Source organism: Montipora foliosa, chromosome 10 (assembly GCF_036669935.1).
Source record: "Montipora foliosa isolate CH-2021 chromosome 10, ASM3666993v2, whole genome shotgun sequence".
Classification (NCBI taxonomy): domain Eukaryota; kingdom Metazoa; phylum Cnidaria; class Anthozoa; order Scleractinia; family Acroporidae; genus Montipora; species Montipora foliosa.
In genome coordinates, this window is record NC_090878.1 from 9,214,348 (window position 1) to 9,231,617 (window position 17,270).

Consider the following 17,270-nt stretch of genomic DNA (forward strand, 5'->3'; position numbering starts at 1 on the left):
CATTGGTTTTAATCAGGCATTGAGCTATACTTTCTTTGGCTGTATGTTCCTTACGCCTTGTAAAGATGAATATGATCGAGGCATGCGAGTTGTATCACTGTAGCAAATGCTACTTGTCCTGAACATCTTACAGGACCAGTCTGGATAATTTGCTTGTTGCCTTTGTCATGAGAAAATGGTGCATAAACTGATCAGGCGAATATATTGGAAGAGTGACCTCAAAATATTTCTGAAGACTGGTAAACCCTTTCTCTTGTGGGAGTGAGACTTAAAGATTTTACTCTGTTTAATGCCAGACAATTAATTATTTTTCCTCGTCAATGTGGCCGCCTCAGCATTGAATGGGTTAACAACATGTTGGTCCACTCAAAACCTGTCCCCTTTAAATCTCTTCATAAAGCTTTTAAAAGAACATAACACCACAATGCCATTGTTGTCCAGGAAAATATTGGCGAGTAACTTTAATTTTTTGCTAACTTTGACACAGTGAAGAATGACCATAAATCCACCATTAATATTTTTTAATCTTGCTGTGAACTTTATCCCAAGCAAGCATACACCTGATTCCAAATGGCCGCCATTTTAGTACACGTATGTATTCTTTTGTTTCCTCGTAAATTACTGTAGTCCTTGTTGCCTCATTTTTAAACAAAAAAAATGAAAAGAATATTTGACCTTGGACAAGGCATCAATGGCTAATTGCAAGCAAAACAAAAAAATACTAAAATGGGGGACATTTTGGAATAAGGTTTATGGAGACTAGTTTATTAATTTGGAAAATACTACCACTGAAGTTCAACTTGTGATAATTTCAGAAATTCTGTCTGGGAATATTTCTTCAGTGGATCGAACTAGGAAAAACAACTCAAATAATTTTAGTTCTTTTGTGTTTGTGCCACTTATTGTGTGGTTAGTTTTTGTTTTTTTTTCCTTTGGACGGTGTTTGTTTTCTTGGGCTTTGAGCCTTGTTTTCCAGGTCTTCATTTTCCACACGCCCACACCTAACTGTTCAATTATTGAGTTGAATCTCTAAAATGGGATTTCATTATTGTTCGACAGGCTAAGTACATTGCATCATGCCTGGATGAGATTAAACAGGAATTGAGGCAAGAAAATGCTACTGTCAAGGCCAATGCTGTTGCCAAGCTCACATATGTAAGTAGTGTACATTAGATCTTGAGTATTTACTTGAACTGACTTTGAATTGTAATCAGAATTTAGTACAGTGTTAGCACAGGGTAGCCCAAGTTTATGAATTGCTGTGGTTATCGGTGTTTATATGCATGAAATAGAACAAAGAGTCTGTGATAACACTTGAAAAGTTACAAAAATAAAGTGCAATTTGGGGCAAAGGGTGATTTCCATGATTAAGTTTTGGATATTTTAGATATTTGTTCTTTCCTAACCTTTAGAATTGAGCGACTTTAAGTTACTGTTGTAGTACATAAGCACTGTAGCTCTAGGTACATTTCTAAGGAAATTTTGTTCGCAAAGCCGTATGCACAGAACAGAAAACTTGAAGTCCTTGTTATCATCTTACTGCATTGTAAACATCCCCATCATTTTTTGACCAAGTATAGCAGAAACAAAGCAATAACAATGCTTATTCTTTTTCATTATTCTTCCACTTATACTCACAACTTTAGCAATCTGGGTTTCATATAATTATTTCTACACAAAGTACACATTTTTACTTCCTGATATTATTTCAGTAATGAATGTAAGACAAAGGAAAGCAAAAACTTTGTTGTAGGCTGAGTTAATGTACTGTTGATTTTTTACTTCTGTCCTTTAGAAGCGGTCACAACATACATGTACACTGTACAAAGCTGTAAACTGCATTCCCACTGTGGGTGGTTAAAACTTGGTCTAGTATTGTGTCTTTGAAACTGAAAGACCATTGTTTGTTGAGGCTACATTTACAAGTACATGTATGTTTTCATAAAGAGATAACAGTCAAATTTAAGAACTATTGAGAATAATAATAATTTACATGTATATTCACTGGATATATAGAGAAATTTGTTATAATCCACTTCACATGGTTCAGTGTACCTGCCTCTCTACCAGAGGCAGTTATAGGAGTGCATATTAGTGGTAAAACTGAAACAAGAGAGCATGTTCACGAGCAAATTTCCGGCCAGCATCGCGCTATAATGGAAAGAATGTAGGCAATAAAAATAGCTCAAGCCTCCTTATCTCCCCAGCACTACATGTATGAGCTGACTCCGCCGGCATGTGCTGGATGGGACAAGAACAAAGGTAGATAGAGAGCATAAAATGGCATAGCATGAAAAAACACCGAAGCTTGGGAAGTCGCTGCGAGACTTAACCCCAACCGATACGTGCGAAGCATGTATCCCCTTAAGTGCACACGAAAGAGATGGTAAAGAAACGACAGCCATACGCGGCGCAGCTGACAGTAAAACATTGTAAGGTGTGTGTGTGTATACGGCTGGCAGCAATCCGATGGCCATTGGCCTAGAACCTTAATTAACCAGTCTGGCAAGCCCGTGGCAGCCACTGTAGATGTGGCTCAGATGCGAAAACTGTGCCCTTTAAGTGACTGGTAGGCATGTCGAGCCACATCCCTATGAAGGTTATGAACGGCAGATTGAGAGTGATTCTGGTGCCACTCACTTGAGATTCCAATGTGAAAATAGTTAAGAGCAGTATGCCAGTGAGTCTGCTGAGTAAAGGAATCCCAGAAACATTGACAGTAAAACATGAGTGTTACAAACTGGAAACCCCATATAACTGAAATGTATGTACTAGGAATACCGTATCAAGGAATCTATATGATTGTGTCACTCCTTAGATGTGGCCAAAAATATGTGGAAGCATATACCTCATCCAAGGCAGCAGCACCAGACCACGAGGAAAGGGCAGTATTCTGCGGTTGCCTAGGGAAAGTTTATGTGATAAATACGGTTTTCACCTATACAGACTATCAAAGAAAAATAATTTCCATGTGTTAGCTGGCCCTGCTGAGATTGAGTGTTCAAGGAAGTAGTGATCAAGGAAATTAGGTTCTCTGGGACTCTTGCTGTGATGGTGGATATGACATGCTCTAAACGGGACATTGCTATTATGCTGTGGATTGTTGGAATGTGTTGCTGGTATGCCTGGTTGCCCTGGCAAGGTGTTGTATTCCTTTCCTTGTCATGATTCTCTGTTTCTTCCTGCGCAGTGTTGGTGCCACAGATACACTTCCGTGTTATTCCAAGTGTTCTTGGGAGTCGCTGTCTCTCAAAGCTCAAGACTCTGTTGCCACAATAAAATCAGCAGTCAAAGATCAAACACTAAAATAATAATCAAAGGGATTAAATTAAACTTCCATGGCTAACTATCAGAGGAGATAAACTCCTATGGTCACCATAAACCCAGCATGCAGTCAAAGATCAAACACTCAATTAGCCCCCATTGACAACTAAAATAATCAAGCGTTAGAATATAATCTACAAGTGTCACACTTACGCGGGAAAGGTTTAATTAATAACCCTTTTTCTTCTTCATGTAAGAGTGACGCTGATAGATTCTACTCGTCAGTGAGGACAAGTACAGGGTTAAAAGGATTAATTTTGATTGCAAAACAGATGACACACATTCTCATTTGGAGTTTAATATTATCAATATCAACTTTGTTGAATTATTACAGTACGTTTCACAAAACTTTTGACAAACAGTTTCCGAACTTTGTTTGAAATTCCTGAAGTTCGCTACAAATTTGGCAATTTCATTATGTAGTTGTTATTCAAATTGTGAACTTAGAAACGAAGTTGTGAATTTCACCACGAACTTCGTTGGGAAGTTAAGGAGTTTGTCGCGAGAGAAGTTCGCACCGTTCGGTGTAAATTTCACTGAATTTTCTTAGAAGTTGGGGTTACGTTGATTGCGAATTACTGGTTTTAAAATGGGTTATAAAACGTTGAAAACTGAATATTCCCAGATGTCACCCGACACCTGCCTAAAAATAGAATACAATTTCTGTCGTGTGAACTTCTACGCATGGTTGCTTAAAAGTACTTTACAGTTAAATCTATCAGAGATAAAAAGAAACCCTATTTTCAGCACATACATCATTCTAGAAATAGCGCAAGAAACAAAACATTTCAATGTCATGTTGTTCAACTTTTGTCTTTACATTTCTAGTGTAAACAAGATACGAGTCGCGCCATCTGTCTGTAATGTGAAGTCCCGGCTCCGTACCTCTCAAATAATTTACCTTTACGAAGTAAACATCAAAAAAATAGTCTTTCTTGGTTGAGAAATGTTTTCACTGTTTAAATTCATTTGTAGTTATATTACCAATCCAACTACACCGAATGATGTGAACTTTGCTCGCGACGAACTTCGTAACTTCCCCACGAAATTCGATGTGAAATTCACAACTTCGTTTCGAAGTTCACAATTTGATTGACAATTACGTAATGAAATAGCCAAGTTCGTAGCGAACTTTGGGAATTTCAAACGAACTTCGGAAACCGTTGGTCAAAAGTTTTGTGAAACGCACTGTAATACCCCATACTCATGGAAAATTTGATTTTCCTTTATTGTCTTAGTGTTGTCACACAAAGAACTTGTTTTTTGAAAACAAGCAATCTAAAAGCAGCTGCTAAAATAAAACTCAACCAATAATGATTGCAAATAACCAACATAAGCAGATGGTGAATTAAAATGGCCAATTTCACATCAGAAAGCTAAGTGCAGGAATATCAGAAATGAAAATTACTTTTCAGTTAAGAAAACAAGTCAATAAATTTAAACTTTTTTCGCACTTTTCATCAACATAGACAATATAAATTAATTACAATTTTCTTGTTGACAAAAAAAGGATTACAAAAGAGATGTTTAGCATTTCAAAGGCATTTTCCAAAGAGGCTTCATGTTAACATCAGGTCCTCTGAAAAATGGTACATTTAATGAATCAAATGTGATTAAGCGTTGTCCGTACTCCTATTGACAACAATAATTATTCTTCATCACACTAGTGGTCGAAATCTTGTGTGTGCTGAGTGAGTCCACAACAAATTTTGAGCACTTTGATGACAAATATTGTTGTTGATAAGAATACAGACAATGCCGAACCACATTCAATTAATTCATTTTGTTTCTTACCACAATATTCCACGCCAAAGAAAAAGTTTATTTCAGATTGTGACACAAAGAAAGGACAAGCACTGTCTATAACTTTCTTGGAATCTGATTGGTTTAGTTCCTAAAAATGAGCATTTCTGATTGGCTATTTCAGTTGTGACATGTTGATGCAAGCAGCATTCTCTAGTTAACAAATAGATTCCATGTTGTCATGCGTCTGTTCAGTAATAGATCACAGATGACGTCAAAATGTGGTAAGAACAAAAAAGTGGCACACAAGGCGATAGCCGAGTGTGTCACTGATGTTCTTACCACATTTTGACGTCTTCTGTGATCTATTACTGAACAGACCCACGGCAACATGGAATCTATTTGTTTTATATAATAAAGAATTAAACTTTATTCGCATAAAAGGTGATGGTGAAGTCAATCGTGCGTTTGTCCTCTAATAGATCATGTGCAAGAACCAATCAAAATCTGTGAATAACTTGGGTTATTATATAAACTCTTATTGACAATGGTATATTAGCCAATCAGATTGCAAGATTTCAAGCAGTTGTGGAAAAATTTCAATTTTTTCTACAGTATGCTAAAAATGGGTCTTGAGATACAGAATTTGACTCAACCTTTGTTTTACATGTGCATTGTATCACGTTGAGTGTGAATGTATGGGTTTTTTTTCCAGCTTCAGATGTTGGGATATGACATCAGCTGGGCAGCATTTAATATCATAGAGGTGATGAGCTCTTCAAAATTTACTTTGAAGGTAAGAACTTACTATACTTGTAGTGACGTTCTTAAGAGTATTCCTTTTTAGGAAGTGTTTTGAGTTGTGGCTAAATTCATGACTTTTGTTTACACTGTAGCTATATAATGTAGATTTGTAATACACTGTATATTACTGTATATTTGAAATAGTTGAGATTTTAATATTAATTTTTGTTTTGTTAAGAGTTGTATAATGTCATATTAAGAGTTCAATATGACCATTAAATGGTGATACTGGCATTGAAAATTGATTTATTGCACTATTGATCTACAATGCATTTTTGTATAGTGCTGTAGACGTAATCAATAATAATAATAATAGTAATAATAATAACAATAACAATAATTAAAACGTAAAAATTGGCAATAAAACGTTTTGTAAAAGCATGTTCAATGTTTGTTGACAACATTTCAACGTTTGGCTGACGTTATTATCAAGTCAGAGAGTGAAAGATAAAAAGTGTTTTAATACTAAAAAGACAATAGTTAATGGAATGTTCTTTTAAACAAAGAGTTTTGCACAAATGGAATCAGTCTGCATGTTGAGACTAGGATTGCGCTCCTTGATGAAAAGCATCTCGTAGACAAGACAGTCAAATTTTCCTTGGCACTTTTTTAGAATGCGGAATTGGCTTTCTTTGAGGAGGCCTGTATCCCAATGGGCTTGTCGAAAAGTGTTTACCAATCTCAGAGATCACAAATCACAAAGAGTGCCAAGGAATTTGACTGTCTTGTCTATAAGATGCTTTTCATCAAGGACCGCAATCCTAGTCTCAACACGCAGACTGATTCCATTCGCGCAAGACTCTTTGTTTAAAAGAACTTTCCATCACCTATTGTCTTTTTAGTATTTGAACATTTTTTATCTTTCACTCTTTGACTTGATAATGACGTTAGCCAAACGTCGAACTTTTAATATGCTTTTACGAAATGCTTTATCGCAATTTTTATGGCTAAATGTTTTAAAAACCACATCTTTTTCAAATATTAATAATAATAATAATATTATTATTATTATTACTGTGATTGTGATTGTTTTGTGATTGTCAATTGTTGTTGTTACTGTTACTATAAATTATTTTGTTACAGTACAGTAATTGCCTTTACCCACAATTGAATAATACTCAGAAAGATGACTACTTGTGTTATTCCTTGTTGCAGAGAGTTGGTTATCTGGCAGCTTCACAGTCATTTCATGAAGACTTGGATATTCTAATGCTGACCACAAACATGATCAGAAAGGTACTTATTTCCTGATTCCTCTATCGTATTGTGCTTGTTTACAAGTTTGTTACTTGGTTTTTGTACCTCTGAGATACTACATACAAGTCAGGGCTCGAAATTAACTTTTTTGCTCAGGTGCCAGCTGGCGACTAATGGGAAAAAATTGATTGCCACATCATAAATTTTGATCACCACCTTATTTAATATATGACTTACGTAAGAACATGATTTAAAATGTCACTTTGCATGCAAGAAAGTCATAATTATCCAACCTACTTTACGTTAAGGGTGCAAGTTGCTTTTTGAAGGTTCCATACAAATTTCCAACTCATTATGTGATGTCCGGGTTCATTATCAATATAATATTTATTGTCAATATCAAGCTAGTTCCAAGGAGGTCCTTTGGTAATTTGGCTAAATCTACATTTTCAGCATTCACAACTGACGATGGATTTAAATTTTGAATTAACCTTGTGGCTGAATCTTTGTCTTCTGGCCGCAAAAACTCCCGCAACCAGCAAGAGGCGATCCCATGAAGCCGCTGAAACAATTATAGTGCCTAGTCAACGCAGTGATAGAAGTATTGAAGTGCATTTTGTGCTGTTAATTAACAGTGTGTGAAACCGATTTTCTTGTAGTATTTAAACATTATTTTATTAGGAAAAGAAAGGTGAGTTGTGTTCTAGCTACAGGTTTCGAATGATTTCAACATAAAGAGATTCAAATACAGAAGTTGTCTACTGTTTATCCTGGGTTATCAGACAAAACATAATTCGCCAGCTTGCAACTGTTTCTGAAAATCTAGTCGCCAGCACTCAATTTTTGGTTGCATTGGCGACCAGTGAGTCGCACTTTCGTCAGCCCTGCAAGTGTTGCCTTGGCTCACAATAATACTTTGTTACTGTTAATACCATTTTTAGGATCTGTGTAGCATGAACATGTATGATGCTGGGGTTTCATTATCTGGATTTTCCTGTTTTGTGACACCAGACTTGGCCAGAGATTTGGCCAATGATGTGATGTCATTGGTAGGTTGCTCTGAACACACAATTATAATAATAATATCATGTTGTGAATAAGCTTAGTTAATGTCATAATCAAGTGTAGTATGATTGTTCGTTTGGGTGAGTGTAGTCCTGAGAAAGACTGTTTACATGTAGATGACATTGACTGAAGACGACTTCCGATTAGGTTGTCAAAACATGAGTCAATGTTGTTCTAAACAGTTCCTCTCAGGTCTACCCTCACTTGGTTATTATAGTGACTCCTGGGTTCAAACCATTTACTAGTAAGGTGCTGTTCATTAGGAAATGGCATGGATCACTTACCATGCAGCTGGACATGAAGGAATGGTAAAAAACTCTGTTTTCACAAGGGTTTAAAATAAAATTTTAGTAGGCGGCAAAACCTGAGGAGTAGGTGGAGAATGGACAACGCACACCGAAGGTGGGCTTTCCGAGGGCTGAAGGCACAAGCTTGTTGTGGGATCCAGGGTCTCTTAATATACCATACCGGCCCTTATTGACAGCCCTGCATCGTGAATGAATTAAGCTGCCATACTTTACATGCTTAAAAACACTGAATTCAATTCAGCTCAGCCGTATGGTATGATATGTGTATCTGAAACATACCTCAGGTTCCCACTGAAGTTTTTTATTCAGTCCACTTTTGTGGGTTGGATTTTGGTTGGCATAATGTTTTTTTTTTTTTTTAATTACAAGACTTATATCAAACATGTAGTTTGAATAATTACCTTGAATTTTTTGGTGGTCTTTAAAGGCCCAATAGAAGAAACAATGAACACTTTATTTCACGTTAATTATTTTATTTATGTACTGCTGGGCTCTTTGAGGAAATTTAATGGTCCAAACAGTAAAATGTTGGTTTATGTTGAAGGCAAACTTTCACTAAGTTTCATTTAGGTTATGCAGTAGCTTTGTTATTGCCATCTGTGTTATTAATAAATTTCTCCCTTCTTTGTTTATTTTTTCAGCTTGTATCAACTAAACCTTACATCAGAAAGAGGGCTGTCTTATTAATGTACAAAATATTTCTCAAGGTATATGTAATGTAATATTAATTTTCACATTCCTATAGATTGTTGACAACTTAATTTAGTTTCTCTTCAAAATATGATACTGTTTTGACCCCTTTTTATGAAAATTAATCTTAGTGTTCCTTTGTTGTTCTTTATTATTGTATAGTTTCCTGAAGCTCTAAGACCTGCATTTCCAAGACTGAAAGAAAAGCTTGAAGATGCTGAGCCCGGTAAAAATAGTTTGTCCAGATCATTCGGATATTTTAATTTAAAGAAATAAAAGAGAAAAAGAAAAAAAAGATCCTATAATGGAATATTTCAGAAGCTGGATATGTTGTGGTTCAAGTTTTTGCTTTTTGCTGGATATGTTGTGGTTCAAGTTTTTCTTGGTTGAAACCACTTTTTCCTTTGTCTAGTATTCATGATCATAATGTGAAACAAAGGAAAATCAAAATTGAATTAGTTTAAAACATTTGGGAACCAGGAAAAAAATGAACTGCAACATTATACATTGAGGGAGAGAGATCTTAAATGTATTTGTGTCAGGTTTTCGTAGACGTTCCCTCACTCCCATTTTTCTTTCGGGGGCAGGGTACGGCTACACATAGGCCATTTAAAATACAATGATTTCCTGTACTCAGAGTGCAATAAAAGTAACTCTCAGTAAAATTAAAAACTTTCTGTAAATCATTATTATTTCTGTGCAAATTGAAATAAAAATTGACTTAAATTGACATGAATGAGCATGACCAGTATTTACAGTAATTCTCTCGCTTTTTCTTACTCCTAGGGGTCCAATCTGCTGCTGTAAATGTGATTTGTGAGTTGGCTCGCAAAAACCCAAAGAACTACCTGTCCCTAGCACCTCTATTTTTCAAACTGATGACAAGTTCCACCAACAACTGGATGTTAATCAAAATAATTAAGCTAGTAAGTACATGGGCTGTTCATTGCAATCTCTGGCTCTGGCTGTTGAAACATCATTTTAATCATCTTTATTTGACTTTTTTTTAGTTTGGAGCCCTTTGTCCTCTAGAACCAAGGTTAGGAAAGAAATTATTGGAACCATTGACAAATCTGATACACAGGTAATTTTCCTGTCTTAGTTGTTTTATGAACAATTATTGCAAAGGTAGTCTTGTTTGATCTGTGGCCTTGAATTAGGGACTTCGTTACATACAACATACAAGGAGTTTTACTTTGTCTAGATGGTATTCAAAGGGCTGATGTCATTATAATCTACATGTATAGTGCACAATTTTTGGCTGGCCTTATTAGATTTTCCCAATTTAAACTTTCCTGAGTTTTGTGAGATAGATTTGACATTTGAAAAATAAATTATACTTTAAGACTTTCGGTGTATTGTTGAATACTACAAAAACCACTGATCTGTGGAATGGGTAGGAATTTACCTGTCTTCCCCGCCCACTTTTGCTTGTAATTAAGTAGTAAAAATCCTTAAGAGGTATTGGCAGAACTGAGCACATATGGAAGGCTCCATAATTGTGGAAAAGCTCTAGGAGGAACCTTGAGAATGAAGATTATACAATACATTATTGGAAAAGGGGGAGACTTCACCACAGGTTTCTTCATGGGAAGTTTTTCTGCGATTGGCAAAGAAAAGAGATAAATTTTGAAATCATGTTTTTCCCTTGTTGTGGTCGTTATAGTACACCTTAAGCCCGTAGGAAAGAAATTTCATTAAAATGTTTAACGAAATTGGGTGGGGCAGAGACTCGGTAATTGGGGCCCATTCCACAGATAGGTGGTTTTCGTAGTAAGTTTGATGTGCCATGGTGTTGTGCTGAAAAAGGAATTCTGAAATTTTTGTCCCTTATTATCATAGTGATCTTCACATTCAACGCAAGCTAGTAACTAATTAAATGGAGACAGTAAGGGAATTTAAACCTATTTTTTAGATTTATTTTAATGGAATTGTCAGGACAGAGTAGGATGCAAGAAAAAGTATTGCTTGACCAGTTGTCTGAGTTCTACAGCACATGACTGTGCACTCATACCAATCAAAATCTGGAAAAGCAACTAAAGGGGTTAATAGGACTTAACCTTAAATGTCGGTGCTTGTTGATGTATGTTCTTACAACTGAAAGCCCACTCATCTACATGTAAGGGCAACATTCACACTAAATAATTTTTTATCATGATAGTCTTAGCATGCATGTTTTAACAAGCGCTTGTAACAAGAAATAATTTGGACTACCATTTCCCCTTTTTATTTGATTTGCAGTACTTCTGCCATGTCTCTATTATATGAATGTATAAACACTGTTGTGTCAGGTGAGGACTGGCATTTTTTTCTAATACAGATAACGACTTGATGTAGACACATTATAGAGGTCCTAGTAGTTGAATATGTTGTCCTTAATAGTCCCAAGCAGTAAGTAAGCATTTGTTTAGAGAGGAAGTTTCCTTGTGATTTAAAGGGCAAGAGTGCACCTGAATATTCACAACTTTTATGCATATAAAGTACAACACATTTAGAGTTTTTAACCCCTTTGACTCTCAAACTGGCCTGAATCAGCCATTCTTAAGTAGTATTTTACTCTGTCTAATGCCAGACGATTTTACTTGTCAATGGGGAACCCCTGGGAGTCAATGGGTTAATCACTTGCTGAAAAATGGGGACCCCCGAGAGTCAATGGTTTAATAAGGGCTCTGGGTAAATATGAATTTTGTATACTCTTTAGGCATTATATTTTAATCCATTGACTCCTGGACTAAAATGAATCCTTTAAACATTTTGTTTGTACATGTATAATCTCTTGTTCTCTGAAAGAATACAAAATTTTAATGTACATTTAACATTATCTCATCATTTTCTTCTTTTCCCTTCCAGGGTTACCCCAGCATACACCTTCTATTCAGGTTGGTCACATTATTTTGATATCAAATTACAGAATTTTGCTAACCTTTTTTACAAACTACAGGTGGACCTCAATTGGCTGGACTATTTACTGTGGTCCCAATGAGTCCAGACAATCAAGTTCAACTGTACCGATACATTGATACAAGATCAGTACTAATTTTTATTATTGATTTTGTTCTTTCCCTTTAGCTTTGTGTGAGCAAGCTACGGATTTTAATTGAGGACAGTGACCAAAATTGTAAGACAACAAAAAAAATTATTATTATTATTATCATCATCATCATCATCATTATCATTATTATGCAAAGACAATGATGTGGATAAAAGGAAAAGTTTCTTTCTCTATTTCTCTGCCTCAGAGGCTCCAGCTCAAATAGGTGTTAAAGACATTGATGTGGACGTTGAACTTTCCAGACCTAATGTTAAATGACTTTTCTAATTTTTATTTATTTATTTATTTATTTATTTATTTATTATAGAGGTCTTAAAACAGTTTTAAACCAGATAAATATCTATATTGCTTGTAAATTTATCGTTCTTACCTTTTTGAGATATTTTAATTTTTTAAAATATTTTTATCATGGAAATAAAGTCATTAATTAAAAAAGTCATTAACTAAAAAAAAAATATATATATATATATTATTATTATTATTATTATTATTATTATTATCTACAAGCTATGGTAGGGAGGTAACATGCAGTGTACATGAGAATGTGATAGGAAAATAATGTTGATGGGAGTGCTAGATGGTATGGGTCTTCACTCTACTCATTTCAGCAATTAGGAAATTAATTCTCTTTCCTATTTGTTCTTGTTTTTCTGTAGTGAAATATCTTGGTCTGCTTGCTATGTCCAAAATCTTGTCTGTCAATCCAAAAGCTGTTCAGGCACACAAGTAAGACCACTGTGATGATAATCAATCATTTAACCCATCAACTCCTGAACTGCCGCCCATTGACGTCGAGTATAATCGTCTGGTGTTAGAGTAAAATCTATGAAGTCTCATTCCCAGGGGTCAAGAGGTTAAATTATAACCTTCAAATTTGTGATGTGAAAACACTTCCTATGGTAAAAAGCATTTTAAAAGTTGTTTCAGGTCAATTGTTCAAGGTGTTTGTGAAGAGCTGGTCGCTCTGGGGAGACTTTTTTAGCTTAAAATTACTTAGGGCGCCCATATGGAATTTTGTAATGACAACAATAACAAGTTAAAGTGGATTAAATTGTCAAGTTACAGACTTAAACTGTATATAACAATTATTATTATTATTATTATTATTATTATTATTATTATTAATATTATTTGTTCAACTAATTTGTTTTTTACTTCCTTTGTCTTATAGACATTATCATAATCTGAAACAAAGGAAAGTAAAAAACAGACTATTCGGAAAAATTTTAACTACAAAATATATACAGTGTAGGTCTTAACTTGACAATTTGATCCACTTGAACTTGTTATTGTTGTTATACAATATCCACTGGATAACTCAATGGTTTTCCTAGTGTTTATCCACGGGATAGTGATTTACAGTTGTATGTTGTGGATAATGTTATCCACCTTTTGAACTACTAGGGTTACATGTAGATATACTTCACTGTGATTCACAAATTTATATATCTGTTGCAGGTCATTTGTTCCTAACCCTATCTGTCTGTGTTATTTAGAACCTGTAAACTTTATTATTAGATTGTGACTGATTTTATTTTTTTCAGGGATATTGTTCTTCAATGTTTAGATGACAAGGATGAATCCATCAGACTTAGGGCTCTGGATCTTATTGTTGGAATGGTAAATTATCCCTGTTACTTGTGTATTAATACGTAGTCATCCCAAAAGATGTGTAGAGACAAATAATTTGTCTCTAAATAATAACAACAATAATAATTATTATTATTGTTGTTTCAGATACTGAATCAAATAATCTTATTTTTTGAAGGTTTCTAAGAAGAATATAATGGATATCATCAAGAAATTAATGGTGCACATAGACAAGGCTGACAGTCAAAGTAAGGATTTATCGTGGTCATCACTACCATTGTCGTCATTGTCTTCATCATCATCTCTCTTTATAAGTATTCATAGTATTGATATGATTATTAATCCTGTTATGGGTATGCATGATTGAATAAGCACACAATGTGCAAAAAAACCTAACCCTTCCTTGTACTTGTACATATTTATTTCCATAAATTTGACATCTTCAATTCCCACAACCTGCTCCCGTCTGACCTTGTACATTGTAGCTCAGTCGGTAGAGCAGCGAGGATCTAACCCAAAGGTCATGGGTTCTATTCCCACCCCTGTCAGGGTTTTTCTCTGTCCTTGTGTGGGCCCAATTCCATTTAGTACTGCTAACGGTCACATGGTTTACATGGGTAGAAAACAGCACTTCACATTACCTTACAATAGGTAATTCTGTTGCAAAGCCAAAGGTCATGGAGACCCCATTAACAACTCTTCCACTATTGGTAGCCAGCTACTACCCCAAGGCTGGGAAATCCTGGCAACCCAGCCATGAGCCCCCGACGCAGTGCAAAAGACAGGAATCAGTCACATCGATCAAAAAAACAGTGGAAAAAGGGAGTGAAGGAGGAACAAAAACACTTTTCCTTCTATACAATCACAATGCTATGATCATGCCTTTAGTACACATGCACCCAAAGGTTCTGTAACTGGTAGAAATGTATGTTGTAAAACTAAATCTCTTGTTTCCTTCCTTATCAGCATACTGTGATGAGCTAATTTCCAAGATCATCAAGATCTGTAGCATGAATGACTATCACTATGTTACAAATTTTGAATGGTATGTACACTGATAGTTTGTATTATTATTTTTGTATTGCTAGTGATGTTTTACATACACATGTACTGTATCTTCTTGTTTATCCTTCAACATTATAAATTTTTAGAAATACTTCAATCAAATCCTCCTTACCATGCGCCCTCACATAACCTGGAAGAAAATCACCTGTCATACAATGTACAGTCGAACCTCAATTATCCGGACTCGTTGGGACTAGACGAAATAGTCCGCATAATCGAGGGTCCGGATAATCGAGAATATGAATATTAATGAGGAACAAAAACTGATTCGAAAGTTGTTCATTAGTTACGACGTATGCGAGTGCTGCTTTATTTTGCTCTTTGATTCGAAAGTTGTTCATTAGTTATGACGTGTGCGAGCGCTGCTTTATTTTGCTTTTTGAAAGCGAAACAGACTCGTGTGTACTGCACTTTTCAACGCTGTAGTTTTAAAAAGAATATGGCTACGAATCTTGATCATGACTAATAAATATTCATGACAAAATTGGGACCAGAGATAAAGTCCGGATAATCGAGAAATCCGGATAATCAAGGTCCGGATAATCGAGGTTCAACTGTACTTACATTTATAAAAACATGGACGGGAAGAAAGAGGGAAAGTACTTAATAATACAGCAAAGACAGTCTCTTTTCCCGCTTCAATGTCATAAATACTGTATGCCATTCAGTTTGTGATTACAAGGAATCAAGGCTACTGACTACAACTAACACCTTGGCACTCCTTGTTGTCGACTCCATTAAAATGCCTTTTAACTGCATTTGCTGCAATAGGATATTTGCCCTGTTGAATAAAAGTTCCCACTGTCTGTGCCAGCTTAGAAAAATAATTGTATTTTAAATTTGTTGTACAGTGTACATGTTCAATCAATGTTTTGGTTTTGATATTTTTTGAACACCTCCAGGTATGTTGATGTACTTATACAGTTGACAAGAGTTGAGGGAACAAGACATGGCAAACTGTTAGCATCACAAATGATGGATGTTACTATCAGAGTAAAGGCTATTCAACCTTATGCTGTGCAGTGCTTTGTAAGTCTTTTATCAGGTGGCAGAAAATTTGCTTTAAGCTAATTTCACTGATCAAAACAAGTGTACTTCATTGAAGTGCAGTACATCTGCATCAAGCTGAGTGGAAGATGGTTGTTTGTTGAGTCCAAAGCCTTCCACTGTGTCCACTGGTCTCAAGACTGCGACACCTTCCCATTCCTGGCATCCCCCTGAAACCCAGCCATGAGCCCTTATCCATGGGTCTGTCACTAAGGGCCAGCAACTGGAGATTTCCCCTTGCTACCATAATCATGACCCCTCCCCCACCCCTCTCCCCCCTCCCCACTTGGTTCCCTGACTACTGGAACTTAAAATCACAATAAAAAGGCCTGATTGGATAGTCGTCCATGAGCCAGTCACAATGCATTTGAGCGGTTTTCAATTGAGTGTTGAAAGTAATTACATGTAGATAATAGGATACCAAAAACACATACAAACTAACCAGAAGAACTCCTTCAATCACCCCACCACAAGAAGCATGCTACAATAATGCAGTGTTTTACTCAACCACTGATAAATTATAAAGGTCTCAACCCCACTGTAAAGAGCTTTCTCTAATTTGCAGCTGACTTACATGTATGGATACAATCATGAAGTTGCATTCAACTGTTATTTTGTTTAAAGTAGACAGAAAATTAGTGAGAATTTTTTTTTTTTATTCAGTCATTGTTGCTGGACAATGGTGAGTTGATGTCAGGACCAATGGAAAAGAACAGAGTTTGTGAAGTTCTTTATGCAGCTGCTTGGATAGCAGGAGAATTTTCAGAGTAAGTTTCTAAAACCCATTGCGAAAATCTAACCAATTTTCTTTTATGAAATAAAAATGTTTGTTAAAATCTGATCAAAATTCTACAATAAAGCTGTGTCTGATTGTTCATTCATGTTTATGAGCCTTTCCTAAAAGAATCTCCAACATGCCTACAAATTTTTGTTTTCTCCTCTGTAACGCTGAGGATTGTACTCAATTAATTTCATCTTTACTGATCTTAATTTATTTTATTTGTTACTTACTAGGCATTTGCCAGATATCAATATCACACTGGCGGCTCTTCTGCATCCCAAAGCAACCTCATTACCAGGCCACATCCAAGCAGTTTATGTCCAGAACATTGCCAAATTATATTCCAAATTATTATTATCCAGTCAAGGAGAGGTATGTACCGATATGTTGGTGCATGTATAAAATGCATGTGCCATGCACACAACTGTCTTATTGGCTAATTCATTGTGTAGTATTTCTCAATATGGCGTGCCTCCATAAGGTGTGCTTTTCGTAGATTAAATTACTAAGAATGATTTCAGATAAGTTTCTCAGTCTTTAATGTAAAGTACAGGTCCTTGTTTTTTCACTCTAATACAGTTTAACAAATAATATGTGGCCCTTG

The 17,270-nt window shown here is 35.6% G+C and overlaps 1 protein-coding gene across 1 annotated transcript in view; it reads left to right on the forward strand.

Moving 5' to 3' along the window:
* LOC137974483 (AP-3 complex subunit delta-1-like) overlaps positions 1–17,270 on the forward strand; it is a 49,517-nt gene that overhangs the window by 1,009 nt on the left and 31,238 nt on the right. Inside the window, exons 2-19 of the mRNA XM_068821500.1 lie at positions 1,060–1,155; positions 5,783–5,863; positions 7,027–7,107; positions 8,010–8,117; positions 9,083–9,148; positions 9,294–9,357; positions 9,918–10,057; positions 10,142–10,215; positions 11,373–11,422; positions 11,982–12,010; positions 12,201–12,249; positions 12,840–12,909; positions 13,728–13,803; positions 13,952–14,021; positions 14,740–14,818; positions 15,741–15,867; positions 16,549–16,652; positions 16,900–17,038. Coding sequence (XP_068677601.1) covers positions 1,060–1,155; positions 5,783–5,863; positions 7,027–7,107; positions 8,010–8,117; positions 9,083–9,148; positions 9,294–9,357; positions 9,918–10,057; positions 10,142–10,215; positions 11,373–11,422; positions 11,982–12,010; positions 12,201–12,249; positions 12,840–12,909; positions 13,728–13,803; positions 13,952–14,021; positions 14,740–14,818; positions 15,741–15,867; positions 16,549–16,652; positions 16,900–17,038 — 1,503 coding nt within the window. The remainder of the gene's footprint in view (positions 1–1,059; positions 1,156–5,782; positions 5,864–7,026; positions 7,108–8,009; positions 8,118–9,082; positions 9,149–9,293; positions 9,358–9,917; positions 10,058–10,141; positions 10,216–11,372; positions 11,423–11,981; positions 12,011–12,200; positions 12,250–12,839; positions 12,910–13,727; positions 13,804–13,951; positions 14,022–14,739; positions 14,819–15,740; positions 15,868–16,548; positions 16,653–16,899; positions 17,039–17,270) is intronic.